Below are 22,432 nucleotides of genomic sequence, written 5' to 3'. Positions count from 1 at the left end.
TATACGTGAAAGAGAGTTTGATAGTGAATGAAGAGACTTTGGCTGTATGCGAGAGTTTGATAGTACGTGAAAGAGAGTTTGATAGTACGTGAAAGAGAGTTTGATAGTACACTGTAAAAATAATTAGGGTGGTTAAACTTAAAAACTTGAGTTCAATTGCTGCCTTAAAAACACAAGTTAACGCAACTTAAAATAATGTACTTTTCCAACTTAGGATGCCAAGCTAGAAAAGTAGCCCAATTGATGATAAGTTATTGTTTAAATGTGATACCATAAGTTGAAATGACTAACTATAGAACATTATTCATTCTCAAAACTTGAGTACTCTTGTCAAGTAAAATTACAATCATGTTCTATTTGAACTCAAATAATTAAGTTATACCACTTGTCTAATTAATGACTACTTGTTGTATGAACTTCATACTCTGAGTTTAAACAACTTGCAAAGTTACATTATCCATTCATAAAAACTTGTTTTCTTTTGTCAAAGTAACAAACAACTATATATACTTTCAACTCTAATTTCAAAGTTAAACTGACTAACTTCATTCATACCAATTCCCTTTTTGAGTTAAGTTGACTCAAGATTTTAAGGCAGCAATTGAACTTAAAATTGCAATTTAAGTAAACGTAACATTTCCAAATATTGTTCACCTTCTCCACTAATAATGCCAAGTTCACCAGTTTCCTAAAAATAATTACACCAAATATGCTTCCATTTCAAATATCAAACATTTATTTTTATCTTTCTCTATCAAATACAAATGAGACAAGCCTTAAATCAAGTGTAAAAGAAAACATTTGTCCAAGAAGCAGAAGTGTTGACAGTTATTGGAGGACCAAAACCGACAAATAAAAACAGAAAATTTTTGGACAAATATACATCTCAATAAATAAATGCACTTAAAAGGCACCAATTAAGAACTTTACCTAATGTTTTATAAATTTAATTGACCATCTATAATGTCCATATTCATTTTTCCACCTTAGTTCCAACAAATTATAGATTTTAGCACAATTTTGTTTATTGTTTTAAAAATTTTGTTTTTCCCCTTTACTTGTAGATTCATTTATGACTCTTAAATGTTTATTTTTTATCATTTTTTCCCCCAAAACTTTCCAGGTGTTGCTTTTACATGTCTCATGTTTTTACTTTACCTTATGCATTTCTGCTTTATTATGCAAATAAGGTGGGCAGTGACATTTTTCTGTCAGCTGGCTGTGTGGGCCATCTTAAGGGGAGCTTATCCTTCTTGGGTAAGTTCAACTATTGGTCAACAGATCTGCACATGGATTCAGCTCCTTCCCGTCTGTTGACCAATAGTGGAGGAGCTGACCCAAGAAAGACAGCACACCTTATTTGCAAAATGAGGCATAACAAGACAGAGATATGTAAAAATAACATGAAATTAAAAAGACTTGGGGGAAGGGGACACACACACACACTTAAGACATGAATGCATCTACAAGTAAAGGACAAACACACATATATATTAAATTATGTGCTAAAAATATAGTTTGTAGGAACTAAGCTGGAAAAATATGAAGGTAAATTATAAAAAAAAAAGGGGTTGAAGTTCTTATATTTATTTAATTTGTGCATTTTAAGTGTATTTATTTATTGGTCAGTTTCAGTCCTCAGTAGAAATTAGACCATTATTTAAAAAAATATTCTAACCATGTTCAACAGTGGCAGTGCAAAGTCAATACAACCAGCTACCATCTCTCAAAAACAGTCCAAAAAGTGCTAAACGATCAATCAGTGTTTTAAACTCAGGACAACCCTGAGAGGTTTTTCCACAAATTCAGCACAATGCTAAATGTTTTAGTTCATAACCATTAATATTAACATTTAGTGCATAGAACAAACTAAAGAAATTCTTACAGGAACTCTTATGTAAGAAAATAAAACTGAAAACATACCATATGTTACAGTTTGTACCTCAGGATTTTGTTTCTCAAACCATGTAGTCAAGCTGAGGCCTGGTCTGGTTTGATCTTCATCACCACTCTCTGAAGAAACTCAAACGAATACTTTATGTCATCTGGATACTTGAGATTGACACAGTAGATGACACCCATAAGCGTAGCAAAGCCAAGTGTCACATCTTTAATGTTGTGAAGCACAATGGTCTCCTCCACCACAACTGCCACGTCGAAGGCCTTGTGTGGGATGGCCTCCCTGTTCACCACCTTCACAGGCAATCAGGAGACCAACCTGCATCCCCTTCATGGCATCATCCAGAAAATCAGCATGGGCCTTAAAAAGAAGAAATAATTAATGACATTTGTGTGCAAGTAAAGAATGCAAATACTCTGGTATCTTTATACTGCAAGTTTTTATGCTATTGTGAGGTTTAACAATCCGCATGTTTTGACACTTGTGGGTTTGTATGATGCACTTCTGTTCAGTCAGTGAATAACCTGACACACACTCCCAGTTTGTCAAAGCATAGAGCATAATGGCAATGAAACAGGCCACTGTTGTGGATGAGGCCAACATCAAGAAGCTTTAGACGCTGAAAATAAGCCCCACCTGAAAAATAGCCAGTTTTGTATACACCATATTCAAAGTATTTTCAGGCTTTTACTTTGTCAGGTAGTCCTTCTTTTTGACAAACGTTTTTCATCCACATAACTTGTATTTTCATGCACATGAACACAGTGTGTGGCAAATTAAAAACCACTATGATGAAGCACTGAAATTATTCTAAAAATGTAGAGCACTAGCAGTGTTTCCATTTTAATGCATTTTTTTAATCATCAAATTTTTAAAATGTCAAAAGAAATTTAAAAAGAAAATGCAAATCAAGCATGTTTCCATCAACTGGCTTTGAGCAAAATCATTCAGGATACACAAAGTAATTACATCAGAGTTTGACATTATGCATGGCTGTAGTAAACAGGAAGTAATGTCTCTTAACAAGGACTAAAAATAAGTTTTTGCAAACACAAATGCTACAAAAAGAGTTTTAAAAAATGATAGCAAGAAAGAGGAATAGGCAAATATGTAAACAGTTTTTGTAATATTTGTTAGACTTACATCACACATCCAGATGACAGTTGATGGATCTTCGCCAGATATGTAGCATGGCAAACCAAGCAGAGCAGCAGCCCTTCTCCTTTCATTTGTGTCCTGCAAGAGATGAGACATTCAGTAAGATGAATATATTTTAACAAAAATAACAAATATGCCTTGTTTTCTAGCCATCTTCAGTTCTGCCTACATATTTTGCAAGGCAGTCCAAAGTTTCTTTGAGTGGCTGCTTCTTTCCAGATTTGGTTGCTGCTTTGTAGACCTCCAGTAGTCTCGGAACCAGGTCATCAAGTCCGTGAAGAAAATATTCCAGAAGGTCTTTAGTGACGATTCTTGTAAATTCAGCCCTAATCTGAGGTGACAGAATATAAAACTTGTCTCAATAGGACACAGTTAACTCAGTCTTAAATCACTAAATCTCTTGATGGAACTAATTCAGTTGTGCGATTACCTGCCTCTCATGGAACAGAGCTGGCCATCGGGAAATAAGCTCTGTGATGTGCGGTTGATCTCCTACGATCTCAAAACAAAAAAGTATTTTAACATTTAATATAATCAGTAACAGCAGTGTGGGGCAAGGATACATGCAACAAAGGACACGGCTAATTACTGACTCAGCCTTTACTGAAGCCGCTAACTCACCTGCAGTCAGCACGTCCATGCAAAACTTTGGCCAAGCTCCACATATGTGCTTCTGAGGAAGTGTACAATACAAAAATCGTGGTAGCTGCTTGTATTTTCTCTTAAGAAAAGTTCTATAAGCGCAACCGAGTAGCATACTGCGTTTAGCTAGCTGCATTAACTAACTCCTGCCCTCGACAGTTAGCAAGCTGTTGTTTTATGTCCTGTGTTTAAACATGTAACAGACACGAACTTTTAGCTCTTAATAACATATTTTAAAAATGGATGGCATTACCAAAAAACGACAAATGCAGCTTACCTTACTTCTATGGCTCCAGCTCGCTTCGTATTTAGAAAAAATGCCCCGCCAAATTTGAACAGCCTTTGGGACGGATCCAGGTCTTGGTAAAATGGTATTCATCCGCGACTTTGCTTTCGACGTCCTTAATCTGGTCAGGTGGTATTCCTCCTCTTCATTTAATATTGCAATTCTAACTGGGATAGAGAACTTTATAAAGTCTTACTAAATCTTATATCATATTTAGTCTCTTATCAGATAAAGAGCGAATTTCCGGCACTATTTGGGTCTCGTATTAATATTGCCAGTGGTGATCAGTTTTTATAAGATCCGGCTACCATTTTAAAACTCAGATTGTCAAATTATGTTCACACATTTAAATTTATGTTTCATTGAACTGACTCACATTCTTGAGTTGAAATGCCAATAACTCGTGAAATTATGTTGAAATTACATAACTCATTATGTTAATTGGAAGTAACTTATAGAAAAGCGTTATGTCAACTAATGGAGGGCATGACTTTTAACAGTGTACGTGAAAGAGAGTTTGTAGGTTTTGTCCCTTGGGGCCTCTCATAAAGTACAGATACTTACTGTAAAATGTAGTGGAGTAAAAGTAGAAAGTATCCATTATTAAATCTACTTAAGTAAAGTACAGATACACAAAAACTGTACTTAAGTACAGTAACGAAGTACTTGTACTTCGTTACTTCCCACCACTGGTCGTCAGTAATATAATAGCGCTGCATAAATCATAAGATATGGCGACATGTAAAATCAGCAGTGCTTCGCTTTCACAGACGGTGGGGACTTCGTCCAACTTTTAGCGTCACTTCGAAGGAAAGCTTAAAGAAAGGTAAGATCTGTGGACATGATGTTAGCAAAGCTAGCTGTACAGAGACACATGTTGCATCTGCGATGAAAAAAAGTTGTCACTCATGCGCTGAATTATTGTGTGGAGGTGTTGACTGAGGTGTCGCAAATATGGGACAACGCTGTGACCAAAGTCAGCAATATAGTGATATGACATTCAGGAAAGATCCGATTCTTCTGGACGGATCTTTACTGATTAAATTTATTTCAGCTCTAAGTATCTAGGTGTTTTATGGGAATGTGGATCTTTAAGATCAATTTGAGAAGCAATTTTGATAGGTAAAACTTCATTTTTTTGTGTCACATAGGGCGGGGTGCTGGTGTTGACTTGGTCTTGGGTAGGTGGTCTTGACTATAACTCTGCTACTGGCTCCTCGGTTGCCTGTCCTCTCCCACCCACCTTCTTTCCATCCCCTTTCTGTTGGATTTCTTTAAAAATAAATGCCACTAGTGGCAAAAAAAGTGAAGTTCATGCTGTGTTAGGACAGGAGACAAGATGTTTCCATCCCTGAAATTATGGTGCATAGAATCACATATCTAAGTCTAAACTATTTTACAGAGAGTAAACATAATAAAAACATGCTTTATCTGTGGCATTGTTCATTAAAATGGCACATTTCTAATGTATTAAAATTAAATACGATCGGTTCACTTAATGATATTGTATTAGGGATTAGGTAATGCATTCAGCAAGTACTTTTACTTTTAATACTTAAGTATTTTTAAAAGCCAGTACTTTTTTACTTTTACTTAAGTACAAATGTTAATGTGGTAGTTTTACTTTTACTTGAGTACATTTTTGTCTGTGTATTTGTACTTTTACTTAAGTACATTTTTTGAGTACTTTCTCCACCACTGGAGAAAACATTTGATATGCTCGAAAAATTATATATATATATTTTTTTGTGTGTAAGAGTGAAGGTAATTTCCCACTGGAAACTGGTTCAATAAAAACATGCAGCGTCCTGTGCTAGTAATTTGTACCTGATGGACTCTCCAGCACACGTGTTTTTTTCCCACACTATAAAAATCTTCACACTTCTTCCCCTATTCACGCACAGATGATGAGTTTTTTTCCCTTTTTTTTTTTTTTTTTTTTACCAATGTAGAAGAGGAGAGCAGTGGGCCTGAAAGACAAGCTGTCAGAGCCACTTCGAGCACTCTTACATCACACTGACAGAACATTGGTATTTGTACCATTAGGCCATTGATCACTGGGCTCTTTGCTTCCAAATTGATCATTTAAACTTCAATTGGCCGTGACTCTGCCGCGGCACAAAATAGAAGAAGCTGAAGGCTTTTTGTTTTTTCTTCCCCACTGCAATCTGAGAACCGTGCAGCTTGACGGACGCTCCACTTTCGCTCCAGTAGAAAAACAATCAGGTTTTGCAAATTTCCACAGACAGCAAACCTTTAAAAGTTAGGTGCTGGGGCGATTGCCTAAAATTAATATCCTGGCGCCGGCGTCTGCAATACGCACTTCCTGACGGCTCCGTGATGCGCTCCAGAGGAGGAAAAAAGTGTAACGTCGAGATCAATTTGGAGGCAAAAACAGAATATCCATAGACTAAAATAGCTTTCCCATTCCCGGCTGTCGACTCTACCTGCACAGCGTGCAGGAGAGAAACATTTTACAAATCCATAATAACAAGCCTCATTTCTACTGCGTGCACCTGCTCACTGAAGATGGGAATCTTAAAAACCCAAATTCATACAAAGGAAACCACATCCGGATGAATTATTGGCTGGAAAACCAGCTTGTCTTTTAGAGAAGATACAAACCCATTTAACATGTTAAAGAATATTACAACAAATTGTAACATTTAAATTATTTCCTAGACTTTTGAGTAAAATGTGGCAAACTTCCACAGGAAACATAACTTACCGTTTCTGGACAAAATGAATTTATCTGAAATACTAAGACACATGTGATCACAGTTAAACTTACCCAAACTCCCAGCAATATTAAACATGCACTTATTTCATATCTAGAGACATTTACGTGTAATCATTTCATAATCATTTAAGGATTTAATTAGCAAAATGCTTTTTCCAACATGCTTACCAAGCATTTTTCAGAACAAACTTGTGAGCATTTGTTACCACGAGATCATATTTAACTGTGTTTATATAGCATTACGTCTACTGAGGAGCTGATCTGTTTATTCAACTAGATGTAGTTTCAATCTTATGGCAGCAATTTCTCCCTATGTTGATTGTTTTAAGAGGCTGAAACAGTACGAGCAAAATAGACGTCATGTGAAACATTATAAAATGTGTTCATTTATTTCCAATAAGACAGACCTTATTGTTATATTTAATGTGGTCTTTCCCAGTAGTCTTCTAGGTTTAACTCTCATCTAAAGATTATTTAAATGAAGGGACAAACCAGTGTCTCCTTAACTCGTAATATGCAGTCTAACTTTGAGCAATCAATGTAAATATTATGCACCGAGATGTCTGGGCATACCTTCAGAAGCCTAACTGAATTCACTGTCCTTCATCATCAGTATGAAATTTTTTATCTGTTACTAGATGAGATGACGGATTTGGAATAATAATTCTAAAATGTCTCAATATGAAATCTAAACCATGTTTTTGACATTTGAAGTGCAAACTTTTCACAAATTTATGGATAGTGTGAGACTGGAACCCACCTTAAGATCCACATTGAAGAGAGCACCGTGGGTGGTTAGTCCAATCTCACCGCCACTTCCTGAATGAGCAAATCAAGCTGCCTTTAATAACAGGAAAGGGAAGATTATCAACATCCTACATATAAAAATTGTGCACAACAAATTACAAAAATGCAAAACAAAAACTGTGTCATTTTTGGTTAAACTTTCTTTCCAAATACCGATTAACACATTGTCTCAATATGTACGGAAGACTTCTAATTTTTTCATACTTCTGAAATGTTTGCATCACGTGACTTTACCACTTGGCGATTTAAAATTCGAAATAATTATTCACTGTTTCATACAGACATTTAATTTCCCAAAATATATATTTTTTAAAAAGTATCTATATTGTTTTATAGTAGTTCCCGGAAGTTCTGGTACCAAAAAGAAATAATTAAACGTAGTTAGTGGTGACTAATTTACCAGCCAAAATGTTAAAGTTTTGCAATTTATGCTTTGGCTTTAAAGTGTCAGCTATTGAAAACATGAAAACAGCTCTAACGTTGTGAATAAAATGTATTTTTCTGGTTAATTTACATCCGCCGGTCTTTTCTGGTAGCAGGCAAATCTCGTCCTCGAACACCACGCGCAGATCCTTCATCATCTTGACCATAGACATAATGACTACTGGCTGGAGCCACAACAACTTCTTCGGTTGTTGTGTTAGTTATTGGGTTAACATTCAGGTTATGTGTATTACTGCCACCATCTGGTTTGGTCTGAGAATTACTGTTCTTTTAGGTGCGCTGTAATAAACTTAACCACAAAAATAGGGTGATGCACACTTATAGTGTTGAAAGTAAAGTTGATTGTTTCAAAAATGTTCACAACCCACAGAGAATTAGAGAACATAAGAAGATGCATTTAGTGGTCGGAAAGCTGGCGCAATCTTTTGGAGGAGTTGTGAGTAACTCTTCTTTAATACATTGCTTTCGGTTTTAATTTAATATTTAACATACTTAAACTTTGACGTTTTTTTGTTTGTTTTTTCTTTTACCATTTTGTGTTGTGTTTGTGTTAAATGTCCTGGTTATACCCAAAGGAGGCTAAGTTTCAACTATCTGACAAACGGTTAACAATTTCTGCTCCAAGACCATTGCTGATATCCTGGCATTATTTTTAACATACACTTGCAATCTGTCAAAAGACATTTAGTCATTTTAGTATCTTTTCACAAACATTCTGAGTGCCCTTTAAAAATGCAGTTGGAGATACATTCTCAAATAAGACTGTGTGACAATGCAAAGCCTTGGGGGAAATAATATCAACTTGTAATAAAAAGAGACATAATACAAGGAACATAATAAAAACATTAACCTAAGTCATGGCCAAATCATAACCTTGTTGTATTGAGGATGTGCAAAAAATGTGCACAGCTGTGGCTCAAAAAGAGGGGAAAAGTCAAACCATATTGGTTGCACTCAAACCTACATCTCATACATTTTTATTTGAAATTTATCAAAAATAAGAACAAGATCAATGTGACATGCTTTATGTCTGAATGTTCATTAGGTGAGTTTTACGTGGGTTCTCCACAATAGAAATCATCAAAACAAATGTAAGACTAAAATATGTTTTCCTCAAGTCAGTCAGCAGTATGATTCATCTATACCTGAAAGAAACATTAACATATTTAGTTGAACTGTATTTTAAAGCAGTGTAAAAGGTGCTCAGTACAACTGTTCTCCATATTTTTGACTTTTATTCATTATATTTGAAAAAAGCTTCTTTCCATTTCACAACTTAGAAAAAATCTATTGATGTTTACAGTATTTTAATGTGACAAGATCTATAACAGGCAGTAATTTGGCAAGGTACAGCAACATGTGACATAAATTGGCTATAGTTCAAAATTGGAAACATGCCACTCAACTAAGATAAAATGACTACATATTAAGCATACACCTCCACTTGTCCATATAATCAGAGCAACAATTAGAAAGCTTAAATTAACTCAGGTAATTTGCTAATCTAATTATCTCATTGATGCAAACTCTGGTGACATTCCCATATTGTCTGAAATTGCTGGCAAATAGTGTCTGTTCAGTAATTTCGTTACATAAAAAAAAAAAAAAAAAGTCATTAGTTGTTTGTCATGCAGCAGGCATGTCAGTCTCAGCACGGTGGACGATGTTCAGGTGGAGCAGGGACTTTGCCTTGGTGAGCCATTGTTCCCGGCAAAAAATGTCCACAAAGGCCTTTCTGAAGTTGTCTCCTGAGAGAGTATACAAAGCCAGGTTAAAGAATGTGTTGAGTCCCGCCAGAGGCCTTGAGATAATATAAGCTGCATTCACGACATATTTCGTGCACTTTGTTGCTGAATTTGTTCGAATTTCCACCCACAACACTCGTAAGATGTGGTACGGCAGGTAGCACATCGCAAACACCACCAGGATGAGGACGATGACTCGCCGCGCTCGCATCCTGCAGGAAGTGGTGGGGCTGGATCCACTAGTGAGCCGTTTCACAATGCCGATGTAACAGACAAACACCAACATTGACGGTAGTGCAAACCCAAAGGCAGTGAGCAACCAGTTGTACTTCCGAATGCTACCGACTGACTCTATGTTAGCAAAGTCAATGCAAAATGTCATATTGTCCTTGTGGGTCAGGGATATGAAGGTAAGCATCGGTGTGACTTCAGCGGCAGAGATGATCCAGACAACCAAGCAGGCAACAATTCCCCAAACCTTCTGTTGCACCTCTACCACTTTCAGCGGCTGGATCACCACCAAAAAACGGAAAACCGCGACACAGGACAAGGACAGGATGCTCCCATACAGGTGGAAGTGAAACGCAAACCGCACAAAGCGGCACATGAAGTCGCCGAGCATCCACGATTCACCGTTGCTGTAGTAGTAGACCAAAAAGGGCATGGTGAGGACATAGAGGAGATCCATTAGCGCCAGGTTGACCATGATGATGCTGCTGCTCTTCCATGGACGCAGCTTTGCAATGTAGATGCCTATGGATGTAATGTTCCCCCCTAGGCCCACTACAAAGATGATGCCATAAGCAACAGATAGGTAGTAACGTTTCAGGAGCACTTCCAGGTCAGTGCAGCTGTCATTGAGCCCAGCCATGGAAAATCCCTATTGGAAAAAGAAAGAAACACTAGGTCTTTACCAGAAAAAGGTGGTACAACATTTATTTTGTCCTAAAAAAAAGACCTGAGAAAGGGACAACGGCCACTAAAAGCTGCTTCTTTTTTGACAAGATTTTGGCACATCCTAATCCTAATGCTAACATGAACCTATTGCTACACTTAAATTAAAGCTAAAGTCTAAGCACAATACATTTTTATGCTTTAGTTAAATTTGCTACATTCACATTTGAATCTACCAATACTAAGTCGAATTAATGGTAAAGTCAAGCTAAAACTTGTGGTGGAGTTTACCATATTATTTAAGCAAAACTTAACTTTTAAACTTACATAATTTCTGAACAAACATTAAATTATTTACTCAAACAAAATGTGTCAATCAAGTTACACTGGTTTAATTCTTTAATTTATTAGTTTAGAAGTTAAGAATGGCCAAAAAACATCTGGTTGAGGACGTTTGGAACAAGAACTTAAGCTAATGATAAAGTCAAGTCTGAAAGCTAGCTAGCCAAGCATTTTAGCTGACAGTTTATGACCATCTTACGCCACACGGGCGACTTCTTATTTTGTTTTCTTTTTAGCAAGAACAACAAATCAGTGTGAGCAAAACAATATTAATTTGTTAGAATTCAGTTAATTTCAAACTATATTTTTAGCTGAGCTAGCTAGCTGAGCTTTAGCCAGGCTAAAATGTAGTTTTTTAAATATAACTTAAATGTTAAACTTGTGTGGCTTTGACAAAAAATAAAAAAAATAATAGAAAGAAATCAACAGAAATAATTATAATCACTTTCTTATGGGATTATTGGTTAAATCCTAAACTAGTTTTATGATTGTGTTAGAAAAATGTAGGCAATTCAAAGTAAAGGTAGATTTTTTTTCACAACGTTTTCAATGCGCTACTGCTTAATTTGTAAGATAATATTGTGTTATTGTCCACTAAAAGAAAAGCTTGCATTGGGGTGATGTTCATAACGCTGATATAAACATGTTCACAAGCCATAGCCAGACCAAGGTTATTGTTAGGGTCACCAACTACGCAGCTCAAGGTTAGGTTGTCAACACTGTTGTACGAGTAAAAAAAAACTAGATTTGAAACTCTGCTCCCATATCTGTCGTTACATGGTCAGCAGCAATTACTGAAAGAGGGAGAAACGAGAAAGCGGGACTGACAAGCAAGAGGTGAGCAGAGCGGGCAAGAAAGGAAACAATCACGCCGCCTCAGTGGGAAAGAAGCAAACAATATCTCGTTTCCTTGTCAACAGCTTGGTTTGTGAAAGCCTCTCAGGATCTCACAGCTGTAGCTCCGCTTGAGAAACATCTATTATGGATTTGAGATGTGCAACGTGCAGCTTACATGTCCCAAATTGACAGACGTAAAGGTAGGAACATTCATTTGCTACTGCAGCTGTAATTCGCATTAAGACATTTCAAAAACACAGTAAATATTGTAAATATTAAAACTTACTTATAACTACTGCGTTCTCATCAGCTTGCAGCCCAAGTCCTCAGATGTGTGGTCTTTGTTTTCACTGCCATTCCTTCATCTCTGCACCTCCCACTCACTGCACTTCCAGTCTTCCACACCCAGGAGGGAAACTCCAGCATTTTTTATTTTGACGCACCGTTGTGTGATTCACCTTTAGCCGTCTGCGGCACAACATTCCTGTGTCACACTTAGAACCGATCAAGGTCCGGTTTCACGTGAATTAACAGGAAACGAGTGCGAGAGATTTTTTTATTTTGTTTGCTTAGAAAACAAGGGCCTCAATTGAGGTCTTTGTTAATTTTTCTCTCGAGAAGACACACACACACGCACGCGCACACACACACACACACACACAGGGCAGCGGAGAGAGCTAGGCACCTGGCACGGAGCGTCGCTGTCAAGTTTGCCATTAAAATAACAAGAGAGTGTGGGAAGTTTTGCGAAAAACAAAAGGGTTCATTGTGTTAATCCTCGAGCAGCTCAAAACAAACAAAAAGAAAAATCTTCAGCCATTAACTTGTTGGCAAAGTGCTTCTACTGATCCAGATTTTGAAGGTCAGCTTTTTATTTCAGACTATTGACAATTTCAAAGGATTGTTTTCACAAAATAAGTATTAGATTAAAATTGCCCACTTAAAACAAAATGTCACTTAAAAAAAAATTACATAAAAACTGATGAAACTAATAATGCTGAGTTGCAACTCTCAAGCACGGTGGTGGCGCATCATGCTGTGGGATCTCTCGTGGTATAACAAGGCGAATTGAATAATTAGGTGTAAATTTATACTGATTTCCTTTGCTAAAATCATTTTAAATGAAACCTTTTTTCTTAAGCCATCGGTTCCAACTCGGCACATTATCCCTGAATGTTTTCCCAACCATGTTTTCTCCTGCTGGTCCTGTTGGCACCTTGATAGATGTGACCGTGTGTTTGAAGATCATTACTCGGGTCTTTTAGCGTCAAGGCGACCGTCGCCGTTTAGTCTTCACTTCCTTGTTTGCCCCGAAGGTCTCTACAAATGCGCTACCCTCGGAAAGCACAAGAAAAAAAAAGCAATGGCAGAGGCAGAAAGGAGAAGTTACTTTTTTTTATTTTTTACAAAAGACGAGCTAAAATTGTGTAAACAGAGATTTGGAGATCCAACTAAATTGTGACTCCTTTTTTTAAAAAATGCTGAGGGGATGAGGTGTCTTTGAAGCAGTAGCTAAAGGGAGCTTTCATTGTACAGATAAAAATCATCTGACTTCAGAGAAAAAAAATAAAAATGTCAAAGATCAACCCCAGCGCCTTAGAAGCATTTCACAGGAGGAGGAGGAAGAGGAGAAGGAGGAGAAGGTCTTTGGAAGCTGTTAAATAGACGGGGCCCCGAGACAGAAAATGGTTCTGTCTACAACTTGGGCATCCTGGCGGCGTTGAGGCGGACAGACACGCAGGAGGAGCCTGCCGCATAGCGCATCTCCCTCAGCATGCCGCTCCACTGCTTCTTGTCGTCCTCATACCTGATAGGAACAGGAGGAGAGTCGCAACTGAAAACAAGTACAGTATTTAAAAAAAGAAACGGGAGGATTTTGGAGTGTATTACCTTTTCGCAATACTGATAATTGAAATTTAAATGAAGCAAGTCAGTTTGGAAAGCTAATGGGTAACAGTAGCTAAATTTTAGCATCTCTTTGATTCAGTGTTATAATGTTAGAATTCATCAATAATAAGGCAGGATTTAAAGAGCATATTTAACTAAATGGTAAAAGTTAGGAACCTGCGTTTGGAAAAGTTTCGTTGTTGGACACAAATTTTAGTTTGTATTCAGCTTTAGCTAGTTTAGCGATAGTGCTAAATGCTAATGTGAAATATGCTAGCAAGGGCAGCATTTAACCAAGTGAATATGTAATATTTAAAAGCAATAATGTAAAGTATGGAACATAAATACGCAATTAGCGTTTTCGTTGGTTTTCAAAGTAGATAAGACATTTTAAAACTTAGTTATATTAATCACATGTTGGACTGTTTTCTTGATAGAAAAGGCAGTTTTATTGGGAATATATAATAATTCAATATTTGGTCACTTTTGCTACAAATAGCAAAACATGGAAATAAACACAGCTAAAGAGAACTCATCTCTCCACCACTACCAAAACAAATGTTTCTTTAAAATTCATTTTTTGTTGAGAATTACAGATAAAAAAGGCTTTAAACAGAGAGGTACGACATACAGCTGAGTGGTAATGACAAGCAGGAAGTCAACAGGAAGACCTCAAAGATGACACCTGTTGTTTGTGAGCACAAAGTTTGTCAGGCAAGAAAAAAACAAATACTTTACAAATAAGCTACAGCAGGATATGTTTACTAGTGATGTTTTGTTAAAAAAGCATAGTATTTTAAGATCTCTTCCATCCACTATGCGAGTGGAATTAGCTTTAAGTGCTAATTTAGTGTCAGACATGCAATGACAGACATAATGTTATAGTATTATTAACAGTGTTGTACTGTAGGGACGTAGATTAGTGACCCTCAAAATTGATTCATTTCTTATCAAAACAGTTGGTTTAATCAATCTTTTTCTGAGGACTTACTGCCAAACATCGGTGACCTCTGTGGGCGCCACCTCCTTGTTCTCCATCTGAACCATGGCGAAGCCGCCCACGGCGTACAGCAGGCCGCCGGTGCTCACCAGGTTGATGGAGCTCCTCTCCTGGGGGAACTCCGTGAAGGGTTCCCACCTGTGGAGACACGGCACACCGGTGTAGGCTCGGGACCGTCAACGCTGCTGGCACACACCTGTTTCTGCACTGTTCAGTGGACGTGGTTCAGCATAGAAAACACCGACAAACCTAATAACTTTACTAGCTTTTTCATGCCCAGATATGCAAGCAGATGGTGCTATTTTGTAACTGGACAAATAATAATAATAATAATTTTTAAAAAACTAAAAAGCTAAAGTAAAATTCACACTTTTTATGTACATCCTAGCGTCATCAATGCAGCAAAGCTAGCCACAACAAAAAACTAGCAAAGAAACAGTTGAAAACTGAAATAGACATTCTCTTTAAAAGATATGAGATTATTAAAATACGTTCATTTTTTTTAACCGTATGGCTACAATTTAGGCAAATAAATATTATGTATTTAAATTTTTAAAATATCTATGTTGAGGGGAATTGATTTGATAACAGCTGGCAAAAAAGGAATGATTAGGGTACGTTCGCAGAATATGTAGCTCTGTGCAAAGATAAAGCATAACCACTTTTATTAGGTGGAAGAAAATGATGCTAAAAAAACAACAAAGAAGTCATGGACATTTTGTGAGTTGAACGTACTTGTTCGTTGTGAAGTCATAGGCCTCACATGAGGCGGTGAGGCCCTCCTCGTTCACTCCGCCGGCCACCACGATCTTTCCCTTGTGGATGACGGCTCCGAACATGGCTCTGGGTGTCTTCATGGCCGCCATCTCCCTCCACTCAGACTGCTTGTGGTTGTACACAAACACTTTGTTGAGCGCTTTGCTGCAGGGGGGAGGGGGGGGGGTGATATTGATAGTCGAAAGGTGTCAAAGATCAGCTAGAAATGTTGTTTTTTTCACATCAAACATCTTTTTTTCCCTTCAACTAGACACCGACAAACAAAGAAAGCCTCTCAAAGAAAGAAAAATTATAACGTAGAAGCCTACCAATAAGATAAAGTGCCATTTTGGACTGTTGGTACTTGAATGACTTTAAAAAAAAATGACTTAAAATATTAATTTGAATGTAACAGGAAGACAATGTCAACCGCTAACATTTTGTCACATTACACCCACCAACTTGGATGTGTCTATAGGTTTTATGTGGCAGACTGACAAAATATCACATAATTGCGAATTGGAAAGGAATTGTTTTTATATATAAAATTAAAAGTCAGCATGTTCTGAGACAAATTAAATCCACTGCATGCAAATTCGGCAAACATGGTAGCAGCAGCAGCATGTTACAGGGATAAACACACTGTAAATACACCATTTATTAATGCAGTGTGTAACATAGAGGGGTTTTAGATAGGGGGGAAAATAATCTAATATTTTTGTTTTTCATCAAAAAATTTGACGTTTTGTTAAATTTACTTCAAATGTGTATTTTATCGGTTAAATGTTTGATTCTTTTGTCTAGCAGTTCAGTTTTCTTCTTCTCCATGTGGTTACTGGCAGCTGAAATCGCTGGACTATTATTAGTCACAGCATTTAATTCAAGTGAGTTTATTAGCCGTAATTCAAGTGAGTTTATTAGCCGTAATTCAAGTGAGTTTATTAGCCGTAACATCATCGTTCCTGGAAAACAAGAGTGACTTGTGCGCCAGTTCTGTGGAAATGAACAGTAGTTATGTTATACCTGTAAAAAAAAAGAGTCGCAGGTCAGAATTTTCCCATTATTGTTGTGTGTTTGAAAACCCTGGACTGTGATTCTGTAATCGTGGTCTGAGATGTGCATCCCGCAGTTTTCCTGGCTTACAGCATGATGGATCAGGAACAGCAGCTGTTCACGCGTTAGCGTGGATACACACACACACACACACACGCACACACACGCACGCACACACACACGCACGCACGCACACACACACACTCACACACACACACTCACTTGTCATCTGTTTTTCCTCCGATGCAGTAGATCAGTCCTTTGTGTGACACGACGGCGTGGCCGTGAATCTTCAGAGGAAGCTTTTTCGTTTCGGTCCATTTCATCTTCCTAAAGAATGGCACATGTGTGGGAATATTAAAATATGGTGCAACATTCAGGCATATTGCTATCCCAAGTTTAAACAACACTTTAGTTATAGCATTGAATCCTAAGTTTTGTTTTTACACAATCATTTACACATCATAAATTTGCATGTGCCGATCACGGCGAAGCTCATTATAGAACGCAAGACTAAATAAAAAAACATTTATACATATGGATTTATTTACACTTTTTTTAGTACTAAGAGTTGTTTATTTTTCTGAAGTTAATTATCACCTGAAAAAGAGTCACGGGGGCGGGGGAACAAATGTGAGAAGAAGGCGTAGCATGAAAAGAAAAAAAAAGTAATATCACTAACTCAACATCGTAGCACATCACGGTGTCCAGCGACTCGTTGGTCTGGAGGTCCTTTCCAGCCACAGCGAACAGCAGGTTCTGACTCTCACCGATGTTGAAAAGGCATCGTGGAGAAGGCATGGGTGGCATGGCAACCCACTCAGATGTGAAGGGATCAAACTAAGTGTGAATAAATGGCACAATAAAAGACAAGAACCCTTATATGTATTGGTTACTGTGAAGAAATAAGCATAAAAGGCAACAGATTTCACTGGAAACCTTCTGTTTACTGAAAATGTATTTGTTTTTTGAGTTCTTTAAAAAGCCCAAAGGGACTAAGTTAGATTAACAATAACACTTTCTAATTAGGTTGTCATGCAAGCTAACGGTACGTGTCATTTACAGAAAACATATTTCAAAAATACTGCCAATATTTATTGCAATTGGGAATTAAAATGCTCTTGTTAAGAGCTTGAAATCAGAAAGTATCTGCAACAGTCAACAACCTTTACTTTGTCTATCTAATATGAGGCTATGAGTAGCTAGAGAGAAGATACAGTAGCTTCAATAAGTGCTTAGGTGGAAAAAAAGAATAAATTGTACCGCAACGAGCCAAACCAAATTAACCTTAATGTAAAAGCTGATTTTCTGTTTAGTATCACAAATTTAACCCAATGTATTCAAATTGAATACATTGAGCATGTCTTCAAGAATGTAGAAGACATGCTAAAGGTATCTTCTGGTTCTGTGCCTGCAATGTTTCTCAAGCTATGCTAGACTTACCATTTCATGATTCTAGCAGTTAACAGAATAGGCGTGGTAATAATCTTTTCAAAAAAATAAAATCTTCCCAAGGAAGCCATTGTAAGAGTGTTTCTGATATGGACATTGTGTGAATTTCCCCAACTGAAGGCTAAATGGCCCTACAACTTATTTGGGTGATTCAGGAAATGCTCACCAAGTAGAAGTAGCATTGTAGAGGCACATCCTTGTTATCCTCATCCACAAACAGTCCTCCAATGATGTAGAGCTGGTTCTGTTGCGTCACCAAGCTAACGTGGTTACGTGGGACCTGCTCTGACATAGCAGCAAGGAAGCATTCGTTCTCGTTGACGTCGTACGCCACCGCTGCTGTGTCATTGATCATCAAGACGAAGTCGCGAGCAAACATGCCATGCCTGCGGTCGTCATTGAGGAAACCGGGGAATGGGCTGTCTTCCTCCTCTCCTTCCTTTCCTGCTCCCTCCTCACCCTCTTTCTTCACGGGTTTGTCGGGAAGCTTCCCCTTGAAGGCATCCTTGATGACCTGCATCATCTTCTGGAGTTCCGGGTCAGCTTTAATGATCTCGTCATTCTCCACTTTTTCTTTGAAGAACTTCTCCGGCATCAGTCGGAAGCGGATGCAGTTGAAGGCGTCCTTCAGGACCTTAACACGTTTCTCCTTGTCGTGGCGGGCCCAGGCCATGACCGCCTCAAACACCAGCTCCTCTTTCTCAACGTTCAGCGAGTCCCCGCCTATGACGGCGAACAGTTCATGGGCTGCAAGCTTGAGGAATTCCTCGTCTTTGTGGAGAAGCTCAAAGCGATCTGCGATGTAATTCCGTGCCGCAACGGCGAGTCTGGGACAGCTGAGGACCAGGCCCATCCTGAAGATGGCCATGCAGTTACCCAGCGAGAGTTTCTTCTGAAGATAATTGACGCAGACTGTAAAGACAGAAGGGATTTGGAATCTGTTTGCCACAGCGATGATATCCTGCACATTGTCATCAGTTAGGTCAATCTCAGCCGAGTAGAGGTATTGGATAATCATGTCCAGGACAGAGGGGTTCACGTCATCTAGGACTACTTCTTTGGTGTTTTCCACCTCCTTTCCATCCTCAGTGAAGAACATATCCCTGAAGTAAGGGCTGCACGCGGCCATGATTAGCCGATGGCATGGGAAACTACGGTCGCCCACTTTCAGGGTACAGTCCACAAACTTGTTCTCATTGAGAAGCTCCTTCAGCCCGTCTTGGAGCAGAGTGCTCTGAAACAGCCGCAGCTCCTCCTTGATGGCGTTGGGGTCCATAGCTTGGTCAAAGAGGGGTAACTGCACCAAAACAAAAGTGTCTATGGACAACAGAAGGAGATGGTCGCCAAAGGTCCTTTTGGCAGTAAGTCCTGGCTGGAAAAGGCTGTGCAGAGAAAGGGTTCCTGGTGTGAAGACCGAGCAATTCAATCCACCCCCCTCTAAATATAGCTCCCTCTCACCCCAGCATGCTTCAGTGGAATCTCAATGGGCCAAATCAGAGAACAGCCCCAGCGTTGGACTCCAGCACCTGCCGCTGCAGACTGAAAGTAGCAACTGCTGGGATATTCGGATGGAGACACGCCACCATGATTCAGCTCCCAGAGTGTCATGTGGTCCATTTACAGCAAAGACAATGCTGTCAAAGCCCCCTAAATAGCTCCCGTATAGCTAAAGTTACACATGAGTGAGAGGATATTCAGAGCACTGACTGTCATATTCAAAAATATGTGCTGTTCTTTAGATGTCAATTCATTTTCCAGTCCGCATGGAGTTTAAAATCACCTACGAAGTGACCCAGACACCTCAAGAGTAGAGATTTCACTTGAAGAGGAATAAGTAATCACAGCACTACTCTATATTAGATCAGATCTGTCTCTTACAGACTTCCACTGCTTCCCAATTTTTCAAATTACAGTAAATGGTTTGACTGTTAACCTTTTCCACTGTAATACAGTGATTAACATTTCACATGATCTAATTAGCTCCAATCCTTTTATAAGTTGCATTACACGTTGTCCACATCCACAATCCGGAAAAAATATTTGTTCATGGAAGGTTTGGTTTATCATAACGTGTGATTTCCTCATTTTCCGCATGTTGCATACGCTTTGTTTTCTTGTTACCCATCTTAGCGTTAATTAGCAGACACTGGAGAGACACACTGAGCTATAATTGGACCTAAAAAGTTTCTAGTGTGGCAGCTGTGAGCAAAAACAGGTGAGAGTTGCACAAACAAGTGGCAATTTCCACAAATCAGCAAGACGAGTTTTTGTTTTTTTCTCTCCTGTGTGCATGTCTCAAAACAACGCAGTCTGAGATTTTCATTTTAGAATTAGAAACATGTTTCCTTTCGTTGCCCACATAAATGACGTCCGGGTGCTTGCAGTCACATCTTCCCTGTGAAATGGTAATAAATGCCATAAATTAATGTGTCTGGATCGATAGACGCTTATTTGATTTGGTCTTATTTCTGCAGCCTGATGATGAAGTTTGAAGAGGCCGTGGAGTTGGGCAACATTTCTTGGGCACTAAAGATAGATCAGACTACGCCACATGTCGAGGAGTCGCTAAAATGTAATTTAAGCAGAAGGGCAGAGAGCTGATATGCGTAAGAGAGCTCTGCTGCTTCCTTAAAGCTACAGGATATTTAGGAAAATGTTGATTGTGTTGCAGTTTACACTGATTTGGAAAAGTATTCACACTATTTCCATGTGTTTAACAGGGATTTTGTATGACAGAAAGTTGTGCATTTTAACTTGTAATGTGGAAGGAATTCGATGGTTTTCAGTTTATTGGCTCCAGCTCAGTCCAATTAAACGTAGATTTTTAATTGAATTTTAATCAGGACTTTGACTAGGCCATTGTAACACATGAATGTGCTTTGATCTAAATTATTTCATTGCATATTTAAGTGAAAAAACTAAATTCTCATTATTTTAAATGTAAAGGCCATTGTTGCAGGAAGGGTGGATGCTGTATTAATATGAATTTTAATCACAAAATTCATTCCGCCACCTGAAATATTAATCATTAATGAGCATTTCACATATTTTAATTAATATCTGATTTATTTCAATGGTCGACACTTGTAACCAAACATTACACAGTACAGTAAAGCACGCATTTCTGCGGTCAGTACATCTGGGTATTATAAAAACAAAACAGCCTCCTGCTGAACTTGAAACTTCAAATTCAGAGGCATGAGCACATGTTGCCCAGTAGAGGGCGATATGTGCGTCAGTTTAACACTTTACCTCAAGTGGAAGAAAGGATGAAGAAAAACAAAGACATTTTATGTTATCGAAAACAAACAATTGTACACAGTTATTTCACAAAGAGAAAGTTATTTATAATGTTTGCATGTCAGTGTGAAAACGTCTTCAACCGTCTCTCATGTTTGCGTTTTTTCCCATGAGTTTTAAAAGATTTTGCTTTAGACTCTTTTTTTTTTTTTGAAGTTATGAACTAGATTAATGTAAAATATTTTACTCTGTAATGCAGAAGCTCAGAATTCGAGTCTCGAAGGAGGAGCTACGTCCAGCCGGACGTTTTATACAGCTGAACAGTTGCCATGGGAGACTAAAGGCTCTCTAAAACGCGCATGAAAGAATCAAAGCATCACTCCAGGTATGTTTTTGATCAGAGAATAACATCCTAACATTGTGTAAAGCTGTAAAAAGTTGATTTTACATAATTCTGCCCCTTTAAATGCATGTTTTAATTTAAGTTCTGCATTCGGTTTTGTGTGGACAAAACAAATGGCTCCTGTGTAACTTGCTAAAGGTCATACATTCAAACATTAATGTGGATTGAATTTATATGTATACTTTACATAGTTAGGGTGAAAGAGGATCCAAATTTTGAGCAGATTTGCACACCAAGTTTTAGTTTTAAAAAATTAACAACCACCTCCACCCCACCCTCCATAAAATAGAAAAAAAAAACAGGATTCAAATGTGCACTAAAGTTGTTTTTTTCTAGATCTTAGTGATATGTGAATCAGCGTAATGTGGCTTAAAAGACTGAAAATGCAAACATCACCTACTGCCTCTGACTGTTAGAACTTAAATAGAAGTACTTAGAAGTTTGGCTTTACACCGTACTGATTCACTGATGCTGCTTGTTAAGTTGCAGTTATGATTGTCCATATTGTGCAAACAGTTTTTTTTTTCACTATCTTCACAGCACTCACTGAGTATGAGGGGGGGACATAATGAAGTGTAGGTGAGAGCTCATCTGTAACCTGAGTAGAAATGATCACCAAAAAAACAAACAAAAAAAAAACACAAAAACATCTATAACACATATTTTTTTTACAAAATTATTTTTGTGATGAGTTGTAAAATATCACACACACACAAAAAAACTGGTGTGTGTGGATTTTGCCTGAGAAATTTTGACAAAACTTTCTGCAATCTGGTGGAAAATTGAAGAAGAAGAAGAAGATGCCTTCACTCAGCCTCCTAAAGAAAACACAACATGCAGGAAGGT

At 38.0% G+C, this 22,432-nt stretch overlaps 3 protein-coding genes and 1 long non-coding RNA gene across 5 annotated transcripts in view; all 4 read right to left on the bottom strand.

The window, feature by feature from the left end:
- Nucleotides 1-713: 713 nt before the first annotated feature.
- On the bottom strand, nt 714-4,314 carry LOC108165968 (uncharacterized). Of its 2 annotated transcripts, none has more exons than XR_001776285.2 (3): nt 3,228-4,314; nt 3,044-3,136; nt 714-2,260 (listed from the first exon to the last, which is right to left on the bottom strand). It is a non-coding gene; the product is annotated as an uncharacterized LOC108165968 (long non-coding RNA). The 2 variants fall into 2 exon arrangements; XR_014090947.1 differs by having other exon boundaries at nt 3,051-3,136.
- A 4,003-nt stretch (nt 4,315-8,317) lies between these two features.
- Nucleotides 8,318-13,056, bottom strand: LOC103474380 (2-oxoglutarate receptor 1). Its single transcript, XM_008425277.3, has 2 exons — nt 12,082-13,056; nt 8,318-10,602 (listed from the first exon to the last, which is right to left on the bottom strand). Exon 2 carries the CDS (start codon nt 10,591-10,593, stop codon nt 9,604-9,606), a length of 990 nt encoding a protein of 329 aa, XP_008423499.2. The 5' UTR covers nt 10,594-10,602; nt 12,082-13,056; the 3' UTR covers nt 8,318-9,603.
- Nucleotides 13,057-13,175: 119 nt separating this feature from the next.
- Nucleotides 13,176-19,344, bottom strand: LOC103474384 (kelch-like protein 41b). Its single transcript, XM_008425291.3, has 6 exons — nt 18,110-19,344; nt 17,174-17,331; nt 16,714-16,821; nt 15,418-15,603; nt 14,674-14,820; nt 13,176-13,602 (listed from the first exon to the last, which is right to left on the bottom strand). The coding sequence occupies exons 1-6, from the start codon at nt 19,217-19,219 to the stop codon at nt 13,491-13,493; spliced, it is 1,821 nt and encodes a 606-aa protein (XP_008423513.2). The 5' UTR covers nt 19,220-19,344; the 3' UTR covers nt 13,176-13,490.
- A 152-nt stretch (nt 19,345-19,496) lies between these two features.
- The window catches only part of LOC103474392 (uncharacterized), a 38,135-nt gene continuing 35,199 nt past the window's right edge, over nt 19,497-22,432 (bottom strand). Inside the window, exon 36 of the mRNA XM_008425313.2 lies at nt 19,497-22,404. Coding sequence (XP_008423535.2) covers nt 22,397-22,404 — 8 coding nt within the window. The 3' untranslated portion in view covers nt 19,497-22,396. The remainder of the gene's footprint in view (nt 22,405-22,432) is intronic.

The sequence above is a fragment of the Poecilia reticulata genome, chromosome 2 (assembly GCF_904066995.2).
Source record: "Poecilia reticulata chromosome 2, P_reticulata-male-v2, whole genome shotgun sequence".
NCBI classification, from domain to species: domain Eukaryota; kingdom Metazoa; phylum Chordata; class Actinopteri; order Cyprinodontiformes; family Poeciliidae; genus Poecilia; species Poecilia reticulata.
The sequence above is the reverse complement of the archived record's forward strand: the minus strand, read 5'-3'. Positions and strand labels throughout refer to the sequence as shown.